Source organism: Balaenoptera acutorostrata, chromosome 19 (assembly GCF_949987535.1).
Source record: "Balaenoptera acutorostrata chromosome 19, mBalAcu1.1, whole genome shotgun sequence".
Lineage (NCBI taxonomy): Eukaryota > Metazoa > Chordata > Mammalia > Artiodactyla > Balaenopteridae > Balaenoptera > Balaenoptera acutorostrata.
In genome coordinates, this window is record NC_080082.1 from 66,247,992 (window position 1) to 66,274,684 (window position 26,693).

Genomic DNA, 26,693 nt, shown 5'->3' on the forward strand with positions numbered 1-26,693 from the left:
CTCTCATTATCGCGGCCTTTCTTGTTGCGGAGCACAGGCTCCAGACGCGCAGGCTCAGTAGTTGTGGCGCACGGGCTTCGTTGCTCCGCGGCATGTGGGATCTTCCCAGACCAGGGCTCGAACCAGTGTCACCTGCATTAGCAGGCAGATTCTCAACCACTGCGCCACTACGGAAGCCCTCATGGGATTTTTTTTTAATAAATTTATTTATTTATTTATTTATTTATTTTTGGCTGTGTTGGGTCTTCGTTGCTGTGCGTGGGCTTTCTCCAGTTGTGATGAGTGGGTGGGGTTACTCTTCGTTGTGGTGCGCGGGCTTCTCATTGTGGTGGCTTCTCTTGTTGCAGAGCATGGGCTCTAGGTACACGGGCTTCAGTAGTTGTGACACACAGCCTCAGTAGTTGTGGCTCACGGGCTCTAGAGCGCAGGCTCAGTAGTTGTGGCGCACCAGCTTAGTTGCTCCACGGCATGTGGGATCTTCCCGGACCAGGGCTCGAACCCGTGTCCCCTGCATTGGCAGGTGGATTCTTAACCACTGCGCTACCAAGGAAGTCGGGATTTTTTTTTTATAAATTTATTTATTTATTTATTTATTTGGCTGCGTTGGGTCTTTGTTGCTGTGCGCGGGCTTTTCTCTAGTTGCAGCAAGTGTCGCTGCGGTGCATGGGCTTCTCATTTGCAGTGGCTTCTCTTGTTGTGGAGCATGGGCTGAAGGCGTGCGGTCTTCAGCAGTTGTGGCACACGGGCTCAGTAGTTGTGGCTCGTTGGCTCTAGAGCGCCGGCTCAGTAGTTGTGGTGCACAGGCTTAGTTGCTCTGCAACATGTGGGATCTTCCCGGACCAGGGCTCGAACCCATGCCCCCTGCATTGGCAGGTGGATTCTTAACCACTGTGCCACCAGGGAGGTCCTGCATGTATGTAATTTTAAAAGGGATGAATAAATGAGTTATGTAATGTGGGTAATTCAAGATTACATTAACACCTTGAAAGAGGCTCACAGAAGAGAAGAAGCACATATCATGAGAAGCACAGGTTACTGTTGTGGTCCGAACGCAGGTTGGAAAAGAATTTCCAGACACAAGGCAGAATGTAAAGAGGATAGAATTTATTAGAGGGAATGGTTGCTGCCAGAACAGTGGGCCGACTTCAGAGTAGTCTGGGAGAGCCGACCCCAAACACGTACTATTAGTCAGTTTTTATAGCCAGAGAAAAAAGGAATGGTCCAAGGTGAAAATTTCGTTTTCTGATTGGTCGAGGCACATATACCTTCCTTCTGTAGGGTGGGAGTGGGACAGGGCAGATACCTTTCCTTATTTGGAACGAGAGAGGAACAGGTCCCGTCGCCCAGGTGGGCTCAGGAATTTCGTAACCATCGCAACATGGTGGGGAGAGTGACAAGAGCCCGGTAGGGTATGTGACGCTGAAACTTTTTCAGGTAGGGTTGTCCTTTGTCCTTGACCATTGTCTTTGGAGCACCACGGTCACAACCTGGACTTTCAATTGGTGTCTGAAGTCGGGTTGCGGGGGGGGGGGGGGTCCTACGAGGGTCAGTCTTGTAGGACTGAGCCCTTAACCTTGGAATCTGATGCTATCTCAGGGTAGACAGCATCAGAATTAAGTTAAATTGCAGGACACCCAGCTAGTGTCGGAGAATTGGTTGCTATTGTGTGCAAATCCACCCCTCCCCCATACACATTGGAAATTGGGGCAGAACCTCCAGGTGGTAAGCAGAGAACCTTGAGTTCTAAATTGTAAAAGAATGAAGTTGAGCCCATGACTGTGCTGGAAATTTGGCTACTGAGAAGTTCTTGTTTTTACAAAGTGTATTTTTTTTTTCACTCATGAGAAGCTTAAGGAGAATTAAACTTGGAGGGAAAGAAATAATCAAATGAAAGTAGAAAGAGGTGAAAGTGTGGAAGGAAGCTACCACCTTGTGCTGTTTCATTATTTCAAAAACATGTACTAAACATCTCACCAGCTTCAGAGACAGGTCTAGATGTGTGTTATATATCAGTGAAGAAAGAAATGTGTCCTCATGTAGTGTCCTTCAAAAGCCTTTATTGAGGAGCGTAACCAATAAGTCACAAAGAAAATGCTACATATTATAGTAAATTATAAGGTGACAGGTAGAAATGAAAAAAAAAAAAAAAAGAGCAGCACCAAGGAATAACAAGAATGTGGAGTCAGGAGGATTTCAGTAGGAAACAGAGGGTTGTTCTCATAAGGAGATGATATTTGAGCACACAATTAAAGGAGGGGAGGAAGGGAATTCCCTGGCGGTCCAGTGGTTAGGACTCTGCACTCTCACTGCCGAGAGCGCGGGTTCAATAATCCTTGGTTGGGGAACTAAGATCCCACAAGCTGTGCAGCTCAGCCAAAAAAATAAATAAATAAATAAGGATCCACGGAGAAGAAACAGTCAGTACAATGTCCTAGTCCCAAGGTCCAGAAATTGGATGTGATTGTTGTCTGACATTAGTTTTTTTTTTAATATGGATCATTTTTTTAAAGTCCTTATTGAATTTGTTACAATATTGCTTCTGTTTTATGTTTTTGGGTTTTTGGCCACGAGGCATGTGGGATTTTAGTTCCCCAACCAGGGATCGAACCCGCACCCCCTGCATTGGAAGGCGAAGTCTCAACCATTGGACCGCCAGGGAAGTCCCTGTTTGACATTGTTAGTGATATACCTTGGTGAATTTTAATAATTCATACGAAATTTGCCTACTGTGTGCACAGTTCCATAAATACATCCATATGTCTCTACTGCAGACCTCCTTTCAACAATCTTCTCAACTTTTCCTTCCTTACCAGGGCAGATCATTGGCTGCTATCCTGGAATCTATATATATGGGCACCTTTGAATAACGATTCTTCCACACAAAATGGATGGCCAAATCATAGCATAACCCATTGGAAAAACGTTTCTACTCCATTATCTTTCAGGGACACCCTGAATGTGGCTGTGATGCGGCCACTGTCGATTTTACGTGCACCCATAAAGCAAAATGAGCCAAGCAGAACCCCAGCTCAAGCTTTCTCCTCTTCCCTCTGGCTGTGCAGGGCGCCCAGACAGCCACGGAAGTGAGTTGTTACCATGTTGGTGGGGTCTCAACTACCTATTCATGCAGCCTAGTTGTGTTCTCTAGAACTGATCTGGCTCAATCCTGGCTGTACATTTCTACCTTATAATGGAATACAGCAGTGTCCATAGACTTCATGACTTGGTTGGTCCAATCAGGGTCCTTAGACTTCATGACTTGGTTGGTCCAATAGACCAACGACCCTCATAGTGGGTCGTTCTGGATGCATGGATATCTGATGCCCCATAACTCAAGTGTTCTGTTCTTATTCTAGCACAGTGACCCATCAGGAGCTGTTTCAAAATGATGTATAAATCTGTCCTGCAGATGGTATGGACTTCCTCCAGAGCCCCAGGAGGCTGCATTGTGATTCTCTGGCTGGGGTTGAAAATACGATTCCTACTCAACTTGGGTGAAACTTATAGGATATAAGCTATTATATTGTATGTTAAGTAGTTGAAAAAGAATTCACAATGGCCAATGTGAACTTCCATGTTAGTTGTTTTGAAACATCTGCTGTGGGACTGCTAGTGTTACTTCAGATAAAAAATTTGATTGACAATGTACCTCATTGAAACAGAAAAAGCAAATGATAGCGATGAGACCTCTTGGGGCATAACCGTTACACCCGCTGACAGACTCCTTAAAAAGAAACCACTGGACTTCCCTGGCGATCCAGCGGTTAAGACTCCGTGCTTCCAATGCAGGGTATGAAGGTTCAATCCCTGGTCGGGGAACTAAAGTTCCACATGCCTCACGGTGCAGCTGAAAAATTTAAAAATAAAAAGAAAGAAAAAGGGAGAAGGAAAGAAAGAAAGAAGGAAAGAAAGAAAGGAGAAAGAAAGAAAGAAAGGAAGGAAGGAAGGAAGGAAGGAAGGAAGGAAGGAAGGAAGGAAGGAAGAAAGAATTAAGAAAGAAAGAAAGAAAGAAAAAGGAAGAAAAGAAACCACTGAACTGAACGACTTGAAGCCTCTTCGCTGGAGGACCCCACTCCACACTGCTGAGAACTGTTCCAGACGGACACTGCCAGAACCCTGTTGGAGCAGAAGGTGACCTTCCACTCACTCTTGTCACGAGACCAGTTGCAGAACTGGAGACAGCTGCTGGTGCTGAGATACCTCCTTCACAGAGGTCTTGTAGTGGATGTTAATCCCTTTCCTATTTTCCCTACTTTGTGCTAATTTTGTGCAATAAACCCGAATGATTCTCGAATTGAGTATTGGTTACTTTTGGTATATTTCCAATTCCGTGATTCTTACCTGGCCTTATTGCTGGGCCCTGCAATAAACATCCTACCTTGAGGAGGCCTTGGTAGCTGTGCAAGTGTGTTGTGCTGTTTCCATGACCCAAAATATAATGAACCGCTGGTATGGAGAGTCACGTGCTTAGGGTCTAGAGAGCTTCTGTTTCTGGGAGAGCCCAATGGGTAACTAGTCATTTGTTGTTTTATTGTTTTAATGATTTATAGAGTTGAGGAGGGCTAGATTTTTTTCATCAGAAGCTCAGGGGCAACTAATGACTATCATAAGTTGTCCAGAGACTCGACGAGGCATGAGATGGGGTTACTGAAGTTTCTTTAGTGCAGGAATCTCTGAGGGCACAAATGGGAGTGGCTGCTGATTTCAGTTTGGAAGTAAAATTTATAAATAAGAATATGTTGCCATCAAAAGTACTAAAAGATGTTGGACTTGTATGTCCATGATGAGTGTGTCAAATACGTCTACTTGGAGGTAGATGTCCTCAATGTAAGGTCATACCTGTGCTCCTGGAGAAACGTGAGTGCAATGATGATCCTATCTGCAAGGATTGTGTGTGATGACAATGCCGTTGATGTACCCGATGGGCATCCTGGAAAGGATGTATTGTGTCACTTTGGAGGTGAAGGCAAACTACAGCTGAGAGGCTGTTGATCTCAAGGGAGGTCTCCCAGTTACCACACCCCCTACACCAGGTTTTCAGCTCAAGCCTGACAACTAGTAAGCCTGGTTTAGGTGCAGAGGTGTCGGCTTCTGCTACTCCAGGGAGCCTTTATAAATAATTAGTCAGTTTGTCCAGGCAGACTTGCATGATGGGGAGAGATAGCACTGACTATTCGTCCCCTTACCCCTGCCAAGCTTTGACAGGGGCCAAGTCCTGCAGAGTTGTTACAGCCCCAGCAATTTAGGGTAGGAAGATAAAGTCACACTTGGAACAGACAATGCAGAGCCTCACAAAGTATTGCCCACGGGACTTCCCTGGTGGTCCAGTGGTAAGACTCCAAGCTCCCAATGCAGGAGGCCCAGGTTCGATCCCTGGTCAAGGAACTAGATCCTGCATCATGCCGCAACTAAGAAGCCTGCAAGCCACATCTAAGACCCGGCGCAGCCAAAAATAAATACTAAATAAATAAATATTAAACCAAAAACCAAAACAAAAAAACCCAAAGTAGTGCCCACGATTGCCAGCAAGAGGTAGAGCTTTCCCAGTGTTAAAGTAAAAAACAGAGACGAGCCTTGAAAATTCCCCGAGCAGACAAAACCAGTTTAATCTTACAAAACAAAGCTTAATTTAGTTTATTTTGCAAGACTAATTTGTCCTGGGTCATTTCTTGCTTATGCCTTCAGAAATTATAAGCAAAACTTGAACTGTTTCTCAAGGTTGGTATGAGGTAACCACTGACCAATTTCCTATCATTTAAGAAAATTCTAATACCATAAGCAATCACTAAGACGAATAAACAGTCCCTGCTTTCTCATTATCTAAGTTGCTTTGTAACAATATACCCCTGCGTCGCATACTACATTTTGGTATGAGTGTTCCTCGTTTGCATGCTGTCTTTTTGGTGTGTGTACAATAAACTTTCACAAATTACTGCTTTGGTGATTCATTGGTTTTACTCCTGTTATTCATGAACTTTTGACCTCAGATGGTGTTGCTAGTAATCCCTGACCATCATGGGGGTCTCCTCCTGTCCCAAACTAAACCATTCTCTTCATGAGGACACTTGTTCTAAAAATAGAAATGCTGGATATGGTACAGTAATGTCGCTGTGGGGTTCCAAGGCAAAGGAAGGCAAGGGCAGAGTAAACAGTTTAAGATTGGGTATTTGAATAACTCAGGTGAGACTTGGGGCACAGGGGTGATCTTTAGTTGCCTGGAGCCTGGCCCTGGGATGATTAGGGCAGAGGAATATTGTGGAGTAAGACATATAATATGGATTAAACAGTGTTCCTTGTTGAGTAGGACACAGTTACTGTCAATACAGGCAAGGGAGACATTGGTTATCAATAGGCTGAAACCTGCACAAAACACATAGCTACTATCAAAACTGAGAGGAGTCGTCAGTTAGATCCATTAAACTATAATTTGGTTAATAAATACTGAACTGTAAAATGCCTTCACTGATTAAATTTGCTTCAGTTGATTCTATAAAAACTTGAATGTCATCCAAGCATCACACGGCCTAAACAATTAAGATGTTTGCCGGATTTTTTTTCACGAACTTGGAGTCAGCTGGGTCCAATTCAAGCTTGAGCCAATCAAGACTGATTGGGACAACAAACTCTTCAACTGGGCACGCACGAGTTATCCAATCAGTTACGATTTGACATCAGAGGGCCAAAGACTCCACCCTTAGAACATGCTAACGTCGCCATTTTCTGAACATGAGTCCCATGGAGAAGCATGTAGCTTTGTTGTGCAAAACCATGATTACTTCACATTTTTCTTATCTCTAATCACCTTCCCCCATGCTCCCCACACCTCAGGTTTATCCCATAAGTATCTAGAGCCTCTCACCTTCAGGGAGATGGATTTGCGATTTGTTCTGTCTCCTTGTTTGGCTGCCTCATGAATAAACCCTTTATCTGCTCAGCTTCATTCTCTCAGTTCTCATACTTCAGTACTCAGGCTCAAAATTACCTTTTTACAGCTGTTGTAAATATTTCCTTAGAGCTATTTTCTCCACTCTCTTCAAATAGCTGCAGAATCATTATCAATAACTCTCGGGAATTTTTTCACTGATAATCTCAACTCCCTGTGCAGATCCCTGGTGCACACCCCTGGTGATCACTTCACAGCAAGGAGACGACCTCATGGTGTCCCAAACATTTATCTCAGGGTTCATATGACCCATTTTGGGCTCATGCTCCCAATGTGACAATGATGGTCACTGTTCAGGCAGGAAATAGCATTCAAATGGTAGCACTTCTTTTCTAAGAGGTCTCAGATGTTAAAAGCAATTCTATATATGGTGGTATTGTTACAGACCAGGGTTCTTGGCCTTCCCCAATAAATAGAAATTGACCAGAGGCCAGACAAGAAATTCAGGCAAGGCTTTATTGGGGCCCCTGCTGCAGCAGGGGGCAGCGAGAACAAACAACAAGTTCCCTTGCTTGCCGGCTCCTCAAGGGGCAGCAAGCTTGTTCCTTATATGGGGTGAGGGAAGGGGTCTGTCCAGGGGTCTGGCTGGAGGGGTGGCTTAGGTGTTTTGCCCACCCCTTAGGTGGTGCTGTGTGCAGGGGGCCTTGCACAGTACCCTGCTTTTGCTCCCAACACCCTGTTTTTGCTCCAGGCCCTTCAAAAGTGGCAGTTGGGTTTTTTTGGTCTCTTTGTATCTTTTGGTTCCAGAATTTGCCCCAACCGCGCGTGCATGCAGTTATTTTCAGTCCCATACAGTTTCGTCGTATTTTGTTGCTTGAGGAGAGGTGTGTCCAGGTGCAAGCACTGCAGCACTGCAGCAGAGGGTCCCAGGTCCCAGCAAAGCGTCCCAGGTCCCAGCCCGTCTCAGTATACCAAGTAAGAAATATTACTTGGAAAAAAGTGCTGCTTCCTGGGATGAATACAATCACTGATTATACAGGTAGGAGAAAAGTTTTCTGAGGAAATCTATCTACTGGCTCCAGAGTATCTCAACATCCCTCTCTCTTCTTCCACTCCATGGCCCTGTCTGGAATATTTCCTCTCTTGTCCCTAACCAGAACTGAAAGTAACAACACTGAACCTAAAGCTTCAGTCCAAATGTATTTTTTTTTAACATTAAAATTTTATTTATTTATTTATTTTGGCTGCGCCGGGTCTTAGTTGCAGCATGCGGGCTCTTTAGTTGTGGCATGCATGTGGGATCTAGTTCCCCGACCAGGGATGGAACACAGGGCCCCTGCATTGGGAGCGTGGAGTCTTACCCACTGGACCACCAGGGAAGTCCCTAGAATGTATTTAAAAGGCAACAAGGTAATGGTTACTAGCTCCCAGGTATGAATGGACGAGAGAAACTTGGTGTGGTGTGTCCTTTTGGTTTTGCAGCTTTCCGGACTATCTGAAATAATATGACTCCAAACATTTCTTTAATTAGTGCAGACAGCAATCCACGGAATCTGCGTGCGGGCCCTTGAAGAGGAGCTAAGCCCCGCCCCATCCTCAGGAATTAGGGGTGCCACTTACAAACCCCTTCTTGTGGTACCCTGCCTTTCCCCAGGAGCCCAGGCCCAGGCCCTGAACCTGTCCCTAGGCCGATGGCTCACCAAGAACTACATTACCCAGAAGGCTCTGCGCCACACCTCCAATGAAGGCCCGGGAGAGGGGCGTTTCCGTGCGTGCGGAAGACGTCGGAGCGGGACTTCTGGCATCTTAGGCGCAACCAGACATTTTGTCGCTTGTTGTGAGGATCTACGCGCTACGGGGCTCTTGAATGCTTGGTCTGGACCGAGGGTGGAGGAATTGGGAAGACGCGTGAGGAGGCGTTGTCCCCGCCGCTCGGAGGCGAGACGAGGTTCGGCGGTGGCGACGCCTGCGGTGACCCAGCCGCCGGGGCGGGGCTTGGGACCGCGGTATCCACGTCCTCAACCCGAATGCCTGCCTCTCCCGGCGCACTCCGCCCACAGACTCCGATGGCGGCGGCCGCGCTGAGGGACCCCCCTCAGGTACACGCTCCTCCTCCACCCCACCAGACACTAAAGCGCCGAGTGCGGGGTGCCTGCTCCTGTGCCTGCAGCCCAGGCCCGGTGTCCGGGATTGTGGGGTTCCTGTTTCTGACAGTGCGGTGGCGCGTGTGAGAGGGGGACAGGCAGAGGGACCGACAGGTGCAAAAGCTTGGAGGTCGGACTGAGCCAGAGGCATTGGGGAGATCGGGGATCCGGGTCGTGTCAGCACCGAGCAGGATGTGAGGAGTCACACCTGGGTTGAGGAGTTGTACTTTCATTCTGAGGGTTCTGGGAGCCATAAGAGTTTCGAATAGAAGGAGTACTTGATCTGAGTGGAGATTTTAAAAGTATCCCACATTTTGCGCTGGGCGAAACAGATTAGGTTGGGGCAGGGAATGTGAGGATGGATGCGTGGAGATTGGTAAAGAGGCTACTGCAGCGGCTTCAAGGAATGTTTTGACGGTGGATGGACTTGAGTGCCAGGAGAGGGGGAAGAAGTGATCAGGTTCTGGATATATTTTAAAGATACCACCGCCAACATTTCCTCCTGCATCAGATGAGGCTGTGATTGATAGTAAGTGAAAAACCAAGTTTTAAATTTTTTTGTTTTTTTGTTTTCATGGACATTTTGAAAATGGAAATCAGGAAGTCAAACTAGGGAGCAGGTTTCAGAGTGGACATGGTTGATTCTGAGATGTCCAGAGTGGAGGTGTCACATGAGCAGCTGGACTGGAAGGTCTGGCGTTCTGGAGAAGGGGCTGGGTTGGAGATGTCCACAGGGTGTAGAGAGTGGTCTGGACTAGGTCAAGGCCTGGAGATCAGATTTAGGGGTAGCAGTCTTTTTTTTATATAAATTTATTTATTTTTAAAATGTTTGCCTCCGTTGGGTCTTCGTTGCTGCGCATGGGCTTTCTCTGGTTGTGGCGAGTGGGGACTACTCTCTGTCGCGGTGCGCGGGCTTCTCACTGTGGTGGCTTCTCTTGTTGCGCAGCACAGGCTTTAGGCGCACGGGCTTCAGTAGTTGTGGCACGTGGGCTCAGTAATTGTGGCTCGTGGGCTCTAGCGTGCAGGCTCAGTAGTTGTGGCACACGGGCTTAGTTGCTCCGCAGCATGTGGGCTCTTCCCAGACCAGGGATTGAACATGTGTCCCCTGCATTGGCAGGCTGATTCTTAACCACTGCGCCACCAGGGAGGTCCCATGGGTAGCAATCTTAAGTATGTTATTTCAAATGGTCTTTGGGGTGAGAGAGGAGGGCTGTGGATGGAGGCGGGGGCGGGGGGGGAAAGGGTGGGCATTTCTGAGACTTCCCTCCACAAAGGAGGGGCATTCTGTTTGTCCAGTGTCTGCATGAGGAGAATGCTTTGTAGGGCACAAGGAACCTGGCCTGGCAGCAGAAGATGGGGTGTCGTAAAATTACTGTCTGATGACAGTTACCCTTGCTTTTGAACAACCTGTTCTAAGAGAAACACACACTGAAAAGCTCCTCCAGTGCCAGGAGTGATTCCACTTTACTCAGTCTTGCCAAAGCCACAAAATCCCTCAAATGCCATATGATAGATTGTCCCAGCCTGTGTGTGTGTGTGTGTGTGTGTATGTTTAATTAATTTTTATTGGAGTGTAGTTGCTTTACAGTGTTGTGTTAGTTTCTACTGTACAACAAAGTGAATCAGCTATATGTAGACATATGTCCCCCCTTTTTTGGATTTCCTTCCCATTTAGGTCACTGCAGAGCACTGAGTAGAGTTCCCTGAGCTATACAGCAGGTTCTCATTAGTTATCTATTTTATACATAGTATCGATAGTGTATATATGTCAATCCCAATCTCCCAATTCATCCCACCACCACCCCTTTCCCCCCTTGGTGTCCATACGTTTGTTCTCTAAGTCTGTGTCTCTATTTCTGCCTTGCAAATAAGATCATCTATACTATTTTTCTAGATTCCACATATATATGTTAATATACATTTGTTTTTCTCTTTCTGACTTACTTCACTCTGTATGACAGTCTCTAGGTCCATCCACGTCTCTACAAATAGCCCAATTTCGTTCCTTTTTATGGCTGAGTAATGCATTGTATATATGTACCACAGCTTTATGCATTCCTCTGTTGATGAACATTTAGGTTGCTTCCATGTCCTGGCTATTGTGAATAGTGCTGCAGTGGACATTGGGGTGCCTCCTTGTGTTTTTTCTTTGTTATTTATTTATTTATTTATTTGGCTGTGCTGGGTCTTAGTTGCGGCGGGATCTTCAATCTTCGTTGCGGCTTGTGGGATATAGTTCCCTGACCAGGGATCGAACCCGGGCCCCTTGCATTGGGAGTGCAGTCGTAGCCACTGGAAGTCCCTCTCCTTGTTTTTGACTAAATGTTCCAAGGAGGACAGGCTTCTTGCCTCACAGGAAGTTCCTACCAAAGAATTCCTCTAACATAAGTTGTCCCAACACAGGAAATGTTTCTGCCCACACTTCTGTATACTATTTGTAATTTTAATGAGCGTAGGAGAGGCAAAACTCTATCTCTGCCAATCTTAGGTTTTCAGATGGGTCTCTTTAAGAAAAAAACAGACTAATGAGAAAAACAGTATATTAATATGTGCAGCACACAACACATGGGAGAAACCTAAACCAAAAGTAACTGGAATTGGTGGCTTAGAATTCTAGTTTATATTAGTATCTTCGAAAAAGAAGAGTAAATTTGTAGAGAAATGACAGAACGAAGAAAAGCAGTTTTAGGCTTCCAAGGGCAGCAAACTGAGAAGGTAAATACGGGGGAGGAACCTAATATTGTGTGATTTGATTGCAGATTCCTTTGGTGCCAGTCTCTGGGCTGAAAAATCTGTCTCCAATAAAAGGAGAATTTATATCTTGCCTTTAGGTAGAAAAAGGGGAGCTTTTTCTATGTTTGCTGTTTCTCACTGCCTTCAGCTCAAAATAATTTTTATGTCAAAGAGGCATATTTTGGGGTGATATTATTCTGATTTTCTTTATGAGCTACAAAACAGCCAGGAAAAACAGTTTGTGTTATTGAAATTCCTATATTATTCTCCCTTTGTATACTCTATCCAATTTTATGAGAGAATTTATGAGAGAGATTTTATGAGAGAATTAAGCATTACTTTCCCAAGGAATTCATTGTAGGTAGTGAACTGATGATTCTTCTATGCATTTAGACTGGTCTTAGGCATGTACTTTCCTTGGGGTATTTAAGACAGTATCCACTGAAATCATTTTCTGTGGGAACAAATTCTCTCATGGAACCCCATTTGAGAAAGGCTGCTAAAGATTATGGTCTCACCAATTCCATTGTGTATGGGTGGGTTTTCTTACACCAATAAGCAATTCTCTCACGCCAGCTGAGTGTCCTATAATTCAAGTCAATTCTGACACTGTTTACCCAGAGGTAGCATCAGATCCCACAGGTTAAGGTCTCAGTCCCATAAGACTCCCCCCACCCCACACACACCCTTTCAGACACCAGTCGTTAAGTCCATGTTTTCACCTGGGCTTCTGAACTGATTGGAGGTTCCAACAGCCTCCCTTTTGGGTTCAATCAATTTTCTTAGAGTGGCTCACAGAACTCAGAGAAACATTTTACTAAGTAGATTACCAGTTTATTATAAAAAGATATAACCCAGGAACAGCCACATGGAAGAGATGCATACAGGGAAAGGTATGGGGAAAAGGTGCAGAGTTCCCATGCACATTGCTCTTCCTGCATCTCCATATGTTCGTCAACTTGGAAGCTCTCTGAACCCTATTCTTTTGGGTTTTTATGGAGGCTTCATTTCATAGGCATGATTGATTACATCCTTGACCATTGGCGATTGAACTCAGGCTCCAACCGCTCTACCCCCTCAGAGGTCAGGGGGCAGGACTGAAAGTTCCAACCCTCTAATCATGTGGTTGGTTCTGCTGGAAACCAGCCCCGCCATCCTTTTTTGCTTTCCCAAAGTAACCTCATAAGGGCATTTTTATTGCTCGTCTCACTTAGGAAATACCTAAGGTTTTAGGAGTTCTGTGCCCAAAACCTGGACAAAGACCAAATGCAGGGACTTCCCTAGTGGCACAGTGGTTAAGAATCCACCTGCCAATGCAGGGGACACGGGTTCGAGCCCTGGTCCGGGAAGATCCCACATGCCGCGGAGCAACCAAGCCCGTGCGCCACAACTACTGAGCCTGCGCTCTAGAGCCCGCGAGCCACAACTACTGAAGCCCGTGCTCCACAACAAGAGAAGCCACTGCAATGAGAAGTCCGTGCACCACAACAAAGAGTAGCCCCCACTTGCCGCAACTAGAGAAAGCCCGCGCACAGCAACAAAGTCCCAACGTAGCCAAAAATAAATACATTTATTTTAAAAATTAAAAATTAAAAGACCAAATACGTATTTCTTGATATAAGTCGTATTATTATACTGCTCTAGTAAACAAATATACATATATTCATAGAGAATTCATAAAACTTGTGATCTGTGTTGTGGCTTCATTTTTCCCTTAGTGAATGTAATTTTTCAAATGTTCAACGGTGTAAAATCAAGATGAATGTGTATCTTCTGAATGTTTTATTATTAATATCATTTATATGCTTATTCTTTGTCTGATTTATCCCTTTCTAAGAAGATAGATAAGAGCGAGTAAGTTATACATTTGTACCCACAATTTTTTTTTCAGTTTTTTTGCTTTAACTATCTCATATATTTAAATTATAGGGAGTGATTGTCAGACTGTATTAAATGTATGGGCAAACTCCATGCAACCTATAGTAAATGATCCTTAATTACAAACATAAGTATATGCTAAAAGGAATGGAATGAAATAAGACATGAATATTAACCATAAGAGGGTTGGAGAGGTGGACTTCCCTGGTGGCACAGTGGTTAAGAATCTGCCTGTCAATGCAGGGGACACGGGTTCGAGCCTTGGTGCGGGAAGATCCCATATGCCACGGAGCAGCTATGACCATGCGCCACAACTACTGAGCCTGAGCTCTAGAGCCTGCGAGCCACAACTACTGAAGCCCATGCACCTACAGCCTGTGCTCCGCAACAAGAGAGGCCACCGCAATGGGAAGCCTGCACACCACAATGAAGAGTAGCCCCTGCTCACCGCAACTAGAGAAAGCCCGCATGCAGCAACGAAGACCCAATGCAGCCATAAATAAATAAATAAATAAATAAATAAATAAATAAATAAATAAATAAATAAATTTTAAAAAGAGGGTTGGAGAGGTTATATTAATATAAGAAGAAATCAACTTCAGGAAAAATAATATTACCAAAGATAACATAGGGACATCTTATTAAACAAGTAATTTAAATCAAGAAGATTTTAAAATGATAAATGGGGGATTACCTGGCGGTCCAATGGTTAGGACTCTGTGCTACTGCAGGCGGCACAGGTTGTATCCCTGGTCAGGGAACAAAGATCCCACAAGCCGCGTGGTGTTGCCATAAATAAATGAATGAATGAATGAATATGCTAAATGTATTTGTGCCTGAGAATAGGCTTTCAAAATTCTTTCAATAATTAATAGAATAGGCAGGAAAACCGTAAGGATATACAAGACATGACCAACATCATCAGTTAACTTGATTCAGTAGATATGTATAAAACATTACTCCAGTCTATAGCAGAATACACATTCTTTTCAGGTACACATGGTACATTCCTCCAAGATAAACCAAATGCTAGGGACATAAAATAATTTTCAGTAAGCTTTAAAATTGAAGCAATGTAGAATATATTCTCTAAATAAAGCAAAACTAAATTAGAAATTTTAAAATATCCTAGAAAATCCACAGACATTTAAATTTTAAAGAACTGTTAAGTATCAAAGAGTAAAAGAAATAAGGAAACCAATAGAAGATAAATTAGGAGCATATTTTAGTGAAACAGGCAAAAATAATTTTTTTAAACTTTTTTTTGGCCACGCCATGCAGCATGTGGGATTGAACCTGTGTACTCTGTGTTGGAAGCATGGAGTCTTAACCACTGGACTGCCAGGGAAGTCACAAGAACAATTTAAATGTATCAGTAACAAGCAAAATATATTGTGTCGAAAATTAATGAATATATTTCTTTTAGAATTTCAGGCTTCTATTCTGTAAAGCCCATGACAGCCAAAATTTAAAGAGTGAAAGACTATATCTCCAATGTCTAAAACTGCCAAGGGATGAACACACAGGGCATAGAAGGAAATCGCATTAGTTAGAACAACAAATACAACTCCAACCTAAATGACCAAAATAGGAGCAATCAATGGAAGAAGGAATCAAGGTGATTATCAGGCATATGACAAGATATACAAACACACTGATATCTTAGAACTGCATACCAAATACAACTGTCTTTACAGAACACATAATAGAATGTAAAGATGGGCTTCCCTGCTGGTGCAGTGGTTAAGAATCCGCCTGCCACATGCCGCAGAGCAGGTAAGTCTGTGCGCCACAACTACTGAGCCTGTGCTCTAGAGCGCGTGAGCCACAATTACTGTGCCCGCGTACTGCAACTGCTGAAGCCCACGCACCTAGAGCCCGTGCTCCACAACAAGCGAAGCCACTGCAGTGAGACGCCTGCGCATCACAACGAAGAGTAGCCCCCTCTCGCCACAACTAGAGAAAACCTGCGCATGGCAACGAAGACCCAACACAGCCAAAAATAAATAAATAAAATCAATTAATTAAAAAAAATAGAATGTAAAGAAAATTGTAAGACATCTGAAAATTTTAGAACTATCCTCATGAAAATAGACATAAATATCATTAAGATAGTATTAGCAAATAAAATTCAGCAGTGTGTAAAAAGAATTATATACCATGACCAAGAGAGATTTCTTTCAGTGGTGCCAGGTTTGTTTAATATTAGAAGAGCAAAGAATGTTATCCAACATATTAACAGGCTAAAGAAAAAAAAAGAAGAAAAATCACATCATATCAATTGATGCAGAAGACTCACTAGCATAACTGAATGTAGCAAAGTGCTGTGTACAGTTCTCTTTCTCTTTATATATATGTATAAATACACATGTGTGTGGTAGACAGGGATATAGATGTAAACTGTCTTCTATATGTTGACAATACACAGAAAGCAAAAATTGATCAAAATTTACAAGCCTATAGCATTAAAAAAATACTTAGGAATGAATATAATGAAACGTACATGTTCTTTCATTATATTCATTCCTAAGTATTTTATTTTATTTTTTATTTTTTTATTTTTTTTTATTAATTAATTAATTTATTTATTTTTGACTGTGTTGGGTCTTCGGTTCGTGCGAGGGCTTTCTCCAGTTGCGGCAAGCGGGGGCCACTCTTCATCGCGGTGCGGGGACCGCTCTTCATCGCGGTGCGCGGGCCTTTCTCTATCGCGGCCCCTCCCGTCGCGGGGCACAGGCTCCAGACGCGCAGGCTCAGCAATTGTGGCTCACGGGCCCAGCTGCTCCGTGGCATGTGGGATCTTCCCAGACCAGGGCTCGAACCCGTGTCCCCTGCATTAGCAGGCAGATTCTCAACCACTGCGCCACCAGGGAAGCCCCCTAAGTATTTTATTGAAAACTACAAAGTTATTTTTTCAGTATTACTGAAAACTTCAAAGTTTAGTTGAAATCTACAAAAACACTTCTGCTGAGGGAAATTAAAGATGACCTAAACAAATGGAGCAATCTTTTCCATAGAATTCAGTGACTGCACTTTTTCCCTCTTCCCAGGGTTTAGTGCTCACTTTGGACCCCAGTATCAAGTGGTGGAATCCTGTTGGAGACGGAATCTGATAAGCTTGAGTCATGGGAATTCAGGCTGAGCTTCCACTTACTACACAGATGCACCTGGAGCCAGTTTACCTGAGGATAGTTGGGGGAGGGGGCGTCTGTTGGGGGTGAGGTTCTGGTTCCTGGAGGAATTGAGCACCTGAAATCCTCTGAATCAAGTCAAGAGAATGTGGATGGTCAGGAGTCATTTTCTGTCCTCCATTGTGAAGGGTTTGCAGCACTGTTGGAAGAATGACCAGAAGATGTCATGTAATTCCCCAGGTAATAATCCCAAAAACCATGTGCTGTGAATAGTGTTATTTCCCCATTTCAGAAATGAGGGGACTGAAGCTTGGAGAAGTGAGGCTTTCTGCCTAAGGTACTATAATCAGTAATGGGGTTACCAGCTGCAAACCCAGGTAAGCCTCCCCCTAGAGCTCAGCCCATGAAGTCAGACACTGGACACCATGTGCTAGATTGCATTGAATTTGAAGCCAAACACGACATGATTGGTTCTAATGCAAGTTCAAAGATTTTGAATTTGAAAGTAAGATATAGAAGAATTATGCTACAACCCTAGGCTGTACTTACTCCTGAGGGAAAAATTTGTTTTTTTTCCAGATTATTTATTTATTTATTTTTGGCTACGTCGGGTCTTAGTTGTGGTATGCGGGATCTTTCATTGCGGCACGCGGGCTTCTCTCTAATTGTGGTGCGCAGGCTCTGTAGTTGTGGCACGCGGGTTACAGAGCGTGTGGGCTCTGTAGTTTGTGGCACGCAGGCTCTCTAGTTGAGGTACATGAGCTCAGTAGTTGTGGCGCATGGGCTTAGTTGCCCTGCAGCATGTGGGATCTTAGTTCCCTGACCAGGGATCGAAGCCTCATCCCCTGCATTGTAAGGCGGATTCTTTACCACTGGACCACCAGGGAAGTCCCGGGAAAATATTTCTTAAACTGTAAATCTTGAATCATCTTGTCTAGAACATATCCCTAGTGCAACTGCCTACCTGAAATTGATAACGTCACTCTGTATGTGTGATTATTTTTTTCTTGAAATAATTTTAAATGGCACAGATTGTACACTGCCATCCTGTAAAATTTTAAATCATTCCTGTTAAGGCTACTCGTAGGTTCAGGGTATGTGTATGTGAATTTTGACAGACGCTGCCCATAACTCTGCAAGTAGGCAGCCTTGACTCACCTCCTACCACATGGGTACCTGAGAGCCCAGGTTTGTGATGATGAGGACCATGTATTCAGCATTAATCGTGCACCTTGCACTGGTTTAAGCACTTGATACTTAACCTCACCAAGGTATGGGCACTATTTTTTTCTGCTGTTTTGGTGAATGGACGTTTATGTTTGAGGAATATTTAAACAATTTCACAGAGGTCTGCAAAGGAGGTTTTATCTTCATTTTACATTTCACAACATGGAGGTGAAACTGCTAGCCTTGGGTCCCAAATTCGGAGGGATGAGGCTGGGATTTGCAGGCTGTGAACCTCCAAAACAGCCAGCGTCGTATCACGCTTAGGATATGAAGCGCCCACTGGAGATTTTATACGAAGCCGACCCCCACCGGAGGAAAACTGCTGACCACAAGCACGTAGACCCCAGACCGGTTGAAACCAGAAGATTGATGATGCTCGAAACTTCACCTTGATGCCAACCAATCTGAGAATTGAGCACAAGCGGATCATGCACCCTGCAGCCCCTCCCTCACATGGCCTTTAAAACCTTTGTCTCCTAACCAGCAACTTGGAGATGGTCTTAGGACATTAGTCCACCAGCTTCCCAGATTGCTGGCCTCCTGAATAAAGCAACTTTTCCTTTTCCACAAACACTTGTTTGTCGAGTATTGGCTTTTCGAGTGGCGAGCAGCCGAGCTCGGGTTTGGTACCAACCTCATCCAGTTACAGAGACTCTGAGGTGTGAGATGCAGCCTGAGGCTTGGGAGCAACTGGCAAGCTAAGACAGTAGGCGCTCAATAAATGATTCCTTTGCCTTCCACCTTCTGACCACGGGCTTCCCCTCAGCACCTGGTGTCGAGGTGGGGACTGCAGTACCCAGAATTCTCAGTGCCACAAGATGTCAGCTCTTTGCCAATCATGGCCCAAGAGAGGGGCCTTTTTCTGTGAGCACTTCACTTTGGGGCAGAGCTTCCGGCACCCCATCTCGTTTCTGGGAGTGTAGAATCCTGGAGACGGGAATAGCACCTCCATCCCCTGGTGTGATATGGGCTGTTCCCATCCCTTTTTCCCACAGGCTCCAGTGACAGTGGCCAAGCTGATAGCTGAGCCCTCACCTTCCCAATATGTGGGATTATGTGTCTTTGCTTTCCCCTGTCCCAGCAATTGTGTCTGCAGGCTCTGAGGAGGCAGGCTCAGTCTAAGCCATCGTTACATGGAGAGGTTCCTGTAGAACCCAGAGAGATGAGGGATGAAAGGCATCCCAGGCATGTTCAGATGCTTGGAGTTGAAGCTGAGCTGTGAGTGTCCAACAAACCATTAGTCTCTTTCCTTTCTGGGGGAGACAACATGGGGACAGGTTTCAGGCCTGAAATGGCCAGCTGAGGGTCTTGGCCTCTATTCTGAGGGTGATGGGAGCCATGGGGAATGTGGAGCAGAGTCTCAGCAGGCTTCCTCTGGCAGCAGAGAGAACAGACAGTGAAGGGCTAGAGTGATGGTGGAGACGGAGTGATGGTAGGTGTGGAAATTATTCACATTTATTCAGAGCTTGCTAATAGCAAGGGAGTTGGGCACCATCACTTGCCTTTAGCTGAGGCTCGAGGGCAGGGGAGGGGGAAAGCTGATTGGCTCCTAAGTTGGAAGTGGGTGTAAAAGGGAAGAGGGCAGTTTTTTATTTTTTTTTAAATAAATTTATATACTTATTTATTTTTTGGCTCCGTTGGGTCTTTGTTGGTGTGCATGGGCTTTCTCTAGTTGCGGCGAGCGGGGGCCGCTCTTCGTTGCGGTGCGCGGGCTTCTCATGGCGGTGGCTTCTCTTGTTGCGGGGCATGGGCTCTAGGGGCACGGGCTTCAGTAGTTGTGGCATACGGGCTCTAGAGCACAGGCTCAGTAGTTGTGGCGCACAGGCTTAGTTGCTCTGCGGCATGCGGGACCTTCCCGGGCCAGGGCTCGAACCTGTGTCCCCTGCATTGGCAGGAGGATTCTTAACCACTGCGCCACCAGGGAAGTCCCAAGAAGGCAGTTTTTATGAGAGTTCTGACCATTTTGGTTCAGTTGCTGCAGAGGTTATAGGTGAGAATTTTACTTTTATATATGGTCACACCACAGGGAAATCAGGGAGGAGACTACTGCAGTAGTCTAAATGAACATTGATGGGCTGTACCAGAGTGATTGCTGTGAAGGTGGCACAAGAGGTTGTGTTCTCATGCTGTTACTTTACTAGAGCTGATTTTATTTTCTGAAGTGGATTGTGAGAGAAGGAAGTAAGGGAGAGATGACCCAAAGCTTTGGGTTTAGCTGCTGGAAGGATGGAAATGCCAGCCACTGAAATGGGGAAGTCTGTTGTAAAGTTAATTTTCAGATAATTAGGTGTAGGAAAGTTGTGACTGGTATGGGGACAACATGTATGTGATAAGCAGCTTAATGACCTCCCAAAGATGTCCATTTTCTAATCCCTGGAAGCTTTGGATGTGTTATCTCACATGGCAACAGGGACTTTTTTTTTTTAATGTTTATTTATTTATTTGGTTGTGCTGGGTCTTAGTTGCAGCAGGCAGGCTCCTTAGTTGAGGCTCACTGGCTTCTTAGTTGCAGCTCACTGGCTCAGTAGTTGTGGCATGCAAACTCTTGGTTGCGGAATGCATGTGGGATCTAGTTCCCTGACCAGGGATCGAACCCAGGCCCCCCTGAATTGGGAGCGTGAAGTCTTAACCACTGCACCACCAGGGAAGTCCCACAACAGGGACTTTATATGTGTGATTAAGCTAATGATCTTGAGATGGACAGTTTATCCTGAGTTATCCTGTGGACCCAGTGTAATCACAGGAGGATCAGAGTCAAAGAAGGAGATTTGAGGAATGAAATAGATGTCAGAATGATAGTTACTGACTTTGCAAATGGAGGAAGGGGCAAGGACTCAAGGATGCAGGAGGTTTTTAAGAAGCTAGAAAAAAAAAAAAAGAAGCTAGAAAAGCTAAGGAAACAGATTCTTCTGTGGAGCTGCCAGAAGGAATATAATCCTGCTGACATCTTTTTTTTTTTTTTTTTGGTCTTAGTTTCGGCAGGCAGGCTCCTTAGTTGTGGCTCGCTGGCTCCTTAGTTGTGGCATGCATGTGGGATCTAGTTCCCTGACCAGGGATCGAACCCAGGCCCCCTGCATTAGAAGGTGGATTCTTAACCACTGTGCCACCAGGGAAGTCCCAATCCTGCTGACATTTTGATTTTCAGCCTAGTGAAGCCCATTTTGGACTTACAACCTCCAGATGTAAGATGATAAATTTGAGTTGATTTAAGCCACCGAGCTACTAGTGATTTGTTACAGCAGTAATAGGAAACTTAATACAGTGTACAACTGAGAAATGGAAGCGGGCTCAGAGTAACTGAGGTGTGCATGTGGTTCTGGGTGCCTGTGATTTGAAGAAAGGAAAAGGGCCAGATTGGGAGGGCTTTAAAGCAGGAATGGGTGCTTTGGCAGTGGGGGCCACTGGAGGTTTGGGACAAGATAGCATCCTGATTGTATTGCCAAGTGTTCTCTCCATGCTGTGTGCAGAGTGACATCTGGGGAGTCCAGGGTGATGTCTGTGGTGTGGGCCAGAAAGTTGGTTGTAGGTAGCTGAAGATATGAGGGAGGCATGGTCCAAAGAGTGATGTGCAGGAGAGGAGGGAGTGTAAACTGATTGTCCTAGGACCCTGTTGTTCGGGGCTTAAGTGAAAAGAGTGAACCCAGGTTTAGGAAGTATGTCCAGGAAGTATGCTATGGGGTTCCCCAGGGGAACTGGGCTAGGCTCAGAGCTTAAATGGCATCTATCTCCCAACCTGCTTGTTGTTGCTGTGGGCTGACACAGTGATCACTGGGAGTAGTCAGGAGAGAGCAAGGACCGATGGTATCAATGCCTGGTACTTCATTTGACTTGGGGTTCTCGGGACATGGGTGAGCAGGACATTGTTGTGGGTAGGCAGAGTGGGGATACTCACTTGAGACACTTTTCATGGACCTTGCTGTCCCCATCTTTGCAGGGCTGTGCCATCTCTGAGGACGTGTTTGTGTACTTCTCCTGGGAAGAATGGGTGCTACTTGATGAGGATCAAAGACTCCTGTACCGGGATGTGATGCTGGAGAACTTTGCACTTTTAGCCTCCCTGGGTAAGACCCTCACACCAACTCCATCTCCTTTCTCCTTTCCCGCAGGGACCGCTTTGTCCTTCCCACACTGCTTTCTTGCTATGTTTCCTGGAGTAGGTGCCATGGCTGCCAGGGCTATGCTCTATGGCATGTCCTCACTTCTTACTGAGCATCCCCGAAGCCACGCAGCCAAAGGTTTGGGGGTCACAAGACATGGTTTTCCCAATGGAACCCATTAGTCTTGGTCACTTTCTAGGCTGGTGAATCTGTCTAGAATTATGACACCTCCGTGCCCAAGGTTCTGCCCCCTTCCTCCAGGTGACATTGTCTGGGGCTCCATTATATCAGGAGTTACAGGCACTCACATAGTCACTACTTATGGAGACCCTTGGATGCTTCCTTCATGCTTCTTTTTGTAATAATTATTATTATTATTTTGGCTGAGCAGTGTGGCATGCAGGATCTTAGTTCCCCGACCAGGGATTGAACCCGCGCCCCCTGCAGTGGAAGCACAGAGTCTTAACCACTGGACCGCCAGGGAAGTCCCAGTAATAATTATTATTTTTTAACTTGTGGTCTGTCATAGGGTGGGTTGCTCTGAGCCAGTACTCACCAGTGCTGGGTTTCCCTTAGGAATTGCATCCTCCAGATCACATTTAGTCACACAGCTAGAGCAAGGGGAAGAGCCCTGGATGCCTGCCCAGGTGGATATGACTCCAGCCACAGAGAAAGAGGCTCAGAAGGGACCTGGACCTGGTGAGTGGACACCAAGGAAGGGCATGATGTCAAGGTTGGGGTCAAATCCAGAGATATCGACTGTTTCCACCTGTGTTTGATTTCAAGGCCTGTGGCCACACAGCGTTTCTACCTGTCCTTCTCCATTCTGGACACTGTGACTTATTTCTAGTCTGACTTCTAGCCCCTGGCATCCACCTTGCACCCATTCCTCCTTACTGCTCACTCTGCATTCGTCTGCAACATTGGCCTGCACTTAATGTGTCACGAGATGTGCACATATCCTTCAGTAATCTTTGAACACCAGCTGCTCGCTTGTGATTGGAGTTTCCTGGGCCTGGACATGCCCTTCTGCCTAGCACTCGCCTGTCTCAACAGCCAACGTCCTACTGGAAGCTGTTTGCTGTATTCTGTCCTCATTCTGTCCTCATGTCTTTGCCTTCAGGAGGCCTCCCCCATTCTGTGACCTTCAGAGGCCCCGCACTGCATAGCAATCCCTTCCTCAACCTGTCCCTGCCTCTCTGTCCTGTAAACAGTCCCATGGACTTATCCTCGGTGTGTCAGACACATTTATGATGGGGTTGTCCCCTCCTTCAAAGTCAACATACATCTCATTGAGCACTTCTCTGCTTTCAGGTTGTTGGTGTGGAGTGGAGGCTGAGGCTGTTTCCTCTGAGCAGAGTGTTTATTTAGAAGGAGTGTCACAGTTCAGGAGTCCTGTGGCAGGTCTGAAGACACACCCATGTGACACATCTGGCCCAATATTGAAAGACCTCCTACACCTGACTGAATACCCACGGGGGAAAGCCAGGCAGGAACCACACACATGTGAGGCACATGGGAAGCAGTTCTGTTTCAGCACAGACCTTCATCAGCACCACAAGCAGCACAGTGGAGAGAAATTCTTCAGGAGGGATGAGGGCAGGGACACTGTGAAAAGCTGCAGAATCTATGTGCCAGAGAAGACCTACATACACGGTGAGGGCAGAGTGGACTTGCCAGCCACCTGTGGCCTTCAGCACCAGGTTTCTCATGACAGAATGAAGCCCCATAAGAGCACTGAGCTTGGGGGAGCCCTTAGCACTGGACAGAAGCTTCATAAATGCAGTGAATGTGGGAAAGTGTTCACTCGGAAAGACACACTTGCAAGGCACCAGAGAATCCACACTGGAGAAAGGCCTTATGAGTGCAGCCAATGTGGGAAATTCTTTAGCCAAAGCTGTGACCTTTTTAAACATCAGACAGTACACACTGGAGAAAGGCCTTATGAGTGCAGTGAGTGTGGGAAGTTCTTTAGACAAGTCTCTGGCCTTGTTGAACACAGGCGAGTTCACACAGGTGAACGGCTCTATCAGTGCAGTAACTGTGGAAAATTCTTTAGCAGCAAGTCTAACCTCATTCGACACCAGGAGGTTCACACAGGAGCAAAGCCTTACGTGTGCAGCGAGTGTGGGAAAGAGTTCAACCGCAGACACACACTGGTTCTGCACCGGAGGACTCACACTGGAGAAAGGCCTTATGAGTGCAGGGAGTGCGGGAAGTCCTTCAGCCAAAGCTCCCACCTTAACGTACACTGGCGAATTCATAGCAGTGATTACGAATGCAGCAGATGTGGGAAAGCCTTTAGTTGCATCTCCAAACTGGTTCAGCACCAGAAAGTTCACTCTGGAGAAAAGCCTTACGAGTGCAGCAGATGTGGGAAAGCCTTCATCCAAAGGCCAAACCTTATTCGGCACTGGAAGGTTCACACTGGAGAAAGGCCTTCTGAGTGCAGGGAGCGTGGGAAGGAGATCAACCGCAGACACACACTTGTTCTCCACCAGAGGACTCATGCTAGAGAAAGGCCATGAGAGTACAGTGAGTGTGGGAAGCCTTTTAGCCAGTGCTCCCAACTTACTGTACACTTGAGAATACCTAGCAGTGCTTGTGAGTGCAGCAGACATGGGAAAGCCTTCACCCAAAGGCCAAACCTTATTCGGCACAGGAAATCCATGCTGGACAAAGGCTTTAGAGTACAGGGAATGTGCTGTCTCCTTGTTCAACCTAACAACTATCCCCAGAGTGAAGCCCTGAACGTGGGTTTTGTGAGAGAGCCGTCAGTCAGAAGTGAAACCTCATACATATGAACATCCACAACAGGAAGATTCCTGATGAGTGCCGCGCACGTGAGGTGCTTTCAGGAGCTGCACATTTCTAAACTGTCTAGTGCCTTTCCCGGTGGTAGAAGGCATCCTGCTGTTCCCATCTGGCAAAGTCCTACAGGGTGTGTCAGTTACAAGCTTAGTCAGGCAGACCTCTGCCGTCTCCCCAGTCCCTGGAAGGAGTCATGACTGGCCTCAGTGGCCTACAGGTGGCCTCATTTTCACCCTTTGACTGGTTTAGGTGTGGAAAGAATCAGCTCCTAAGATGGGCTCTCCAGGGAGCTTGCAGAGATTTACCTTCGTGGATTTCTTTGTCTCATTGTGGATGTATACAGTCTCCAAGTCCTGCAGCCCTGGAACTCTGTGCCCCACATTTGCTCGTGTTTGTACAATAATAAAGTCCTTACTCTGAGCTGCCTTTAATCTTGAGGGTTCTGTTCATTGTGTGGAGTGTGTTGACGACACAACTGTGTTCTACCAGCATGAAATGATAAACAGATTTTGTGGGAATCCTTGGTTTTCTGTGCTTCAGAGAGGACAGCATGATGGCAAAGAATAGCTGTCCACTTTTGGCCCAATTTGCATTGCTACCCAAGACCTTCTAGGAATGATTTCAGGGCTCTGTGAGACATACCATGTGGCCTGGAGGCTAGTTTTATTTGTGGGTCCATAAGTAAGTATGAAGAGGAGCAGTTGGTCCCTTGTTCCTATAGAATGTTTTGTATTCCCAAGCATTATTAAGAGGCAGCTGGCCTCTGGTACCTGCCAAGAGCCTGAGTTCAGAATTCAGTAGACAGGTGTCACTGGCTGGAAGACCTACAGGAGCCAGGTGGAAACCATATGGTTCAGAAACATTGGGTGTGAATAATAAGTAGTTGGAGAGATTACAACACCCTAGAGGGATGTACCTGCTAGAGGTACCTGCTAAGATATTCCTATGCTATGGCTGTGTAGGATGAGATGGTACAGAAATTGTCAGGACCTCCAGAGCTATTATCTCTCCTCTGGTCAAGATCACTTGCAGGACAATCTATAAACATTTTGTGGATTCCCTTAGATTCAGTGAATCAAGTCAAGGCTATTGCTGTGCAGGCAGGAAAATGGTTGAGAGAATGGAGATCTAGGATTCCAGAGATGTGGGTTTTGTGACTTATCCAGTGTTCTTGGTGACTCTCGTTGAAAGAGCTTTATTATAGGGCTACCTGTAGGATTTAGCTTGTCCTTTCTATTTTCTTAAGGTGGACTGTGTCATTTATTTGAGAACCCCCTCTAATGTAGTCATTTATTCTGTAAGTTTCCCTGTAAGTAGTACTATATCAGCAGCATCCCACAAATTTTGATATATTGTCCATTTGTTTCATGTAACGTAGAATTTGTTTAAAACTGGACTGGAAAAGTTCTAGCTTTATCTCTAGGGACTTCTGAATATCTGGCTTTGACCCTTTGCTAAGATAAGGACAGCGGGATTTATTTTGTGTTGTTTAATATCCAAAAATCCTGTGACAACACTAGGGTCACTTTGATTGCTAATGGTAATGTTTATGCAGTCTGGCTCAACTGTTCCCAGAAGGGCATAAAAATCCCTGCTGGGCTTCCCTCGTGGCGCAGTGGTTGAGAATTTGCCTGCTAATGCAGGAGACACAGGTTCGAGCTCTGGTCTGGGAAGATCCCACATGCCGCGGAGCAACTAGGCCCGTGAGCCACAACTACTGAGCCTGCGCGTCTGGAGCCTGTGCTCCGCAACAAGAGAGGCCACGACAGTGAAAGGCTCGCGCACCGCG

The 26,693-nt window shown here is 45.7% G+C and overlaps 1 protein-coding gene across 2 annotated transcripts; it reads left to right on the plus strand.

Moving 5' to 3' along the window:
• Positions 1–8,666: 8,666 nt before the first annotated feature.
• Positions 8,667–25,324, plus strand: ZNF671 (zinc finger protein 671). Of its 2 annotated transcripts, XM_007175415.2 has the most exons (4): positions 8,667–8,982; positions 21,931–22,057; positions 22,670–22,792; positions 23,408–25,324. In XM_007175415.2, exons 1-4 carry the CDS (start codon positions 8,911–8,913, stop codon positions 24,619–24,621), a joined length of 1,536 nt encoding a protein of 511 aa, XP_007175477.2. In that variant the 5' UTR covers positions 8,667–8,910; the 3' UTR covers positions 24,622–25,324. The 2 variants fall into 2 exon arrangements, 1 of the variants encoding a protein (XP_007175477.2); XR_009006195.1 differs by lacking the exons at positions 21,931–22,057; positions 22,670–22,792; positions 23,408–25,324 and adding an exon at positions 13,882–14,128.
• The last annotated feature ends 1,369 nt before the right edge of the window (positions 25,325–26,693 follow it).

What these genes read in the sequence shown, in the direction of transcription:
- ZNF671 (XM_007175415.2), top strand. Translation starts at nt 8,911, where the DNA reads ATGCCTGCCTCTCCCGGCGCACTCCGCCCACAGACTCCGATGGCGGCG. An exon ending in CGCTGAGGGACCCCCCTCAG is followed by an intron (nt 8,983 to 21,930) that starts GTACACGCTCCT and finishes CCATCTTTGCAG; the next exon opens with GGCTGTGCCATCTCTGAGGA. An exon ending in TCAGAAGGGACCTGGACCTG is followed by an intron (nt 22,793 to 23,407) that starts GTGAGTGGACAC and finishes CTCTGCTTTCAG; the next exon opens with GTTGTTGGTGTGGAGTGGAG.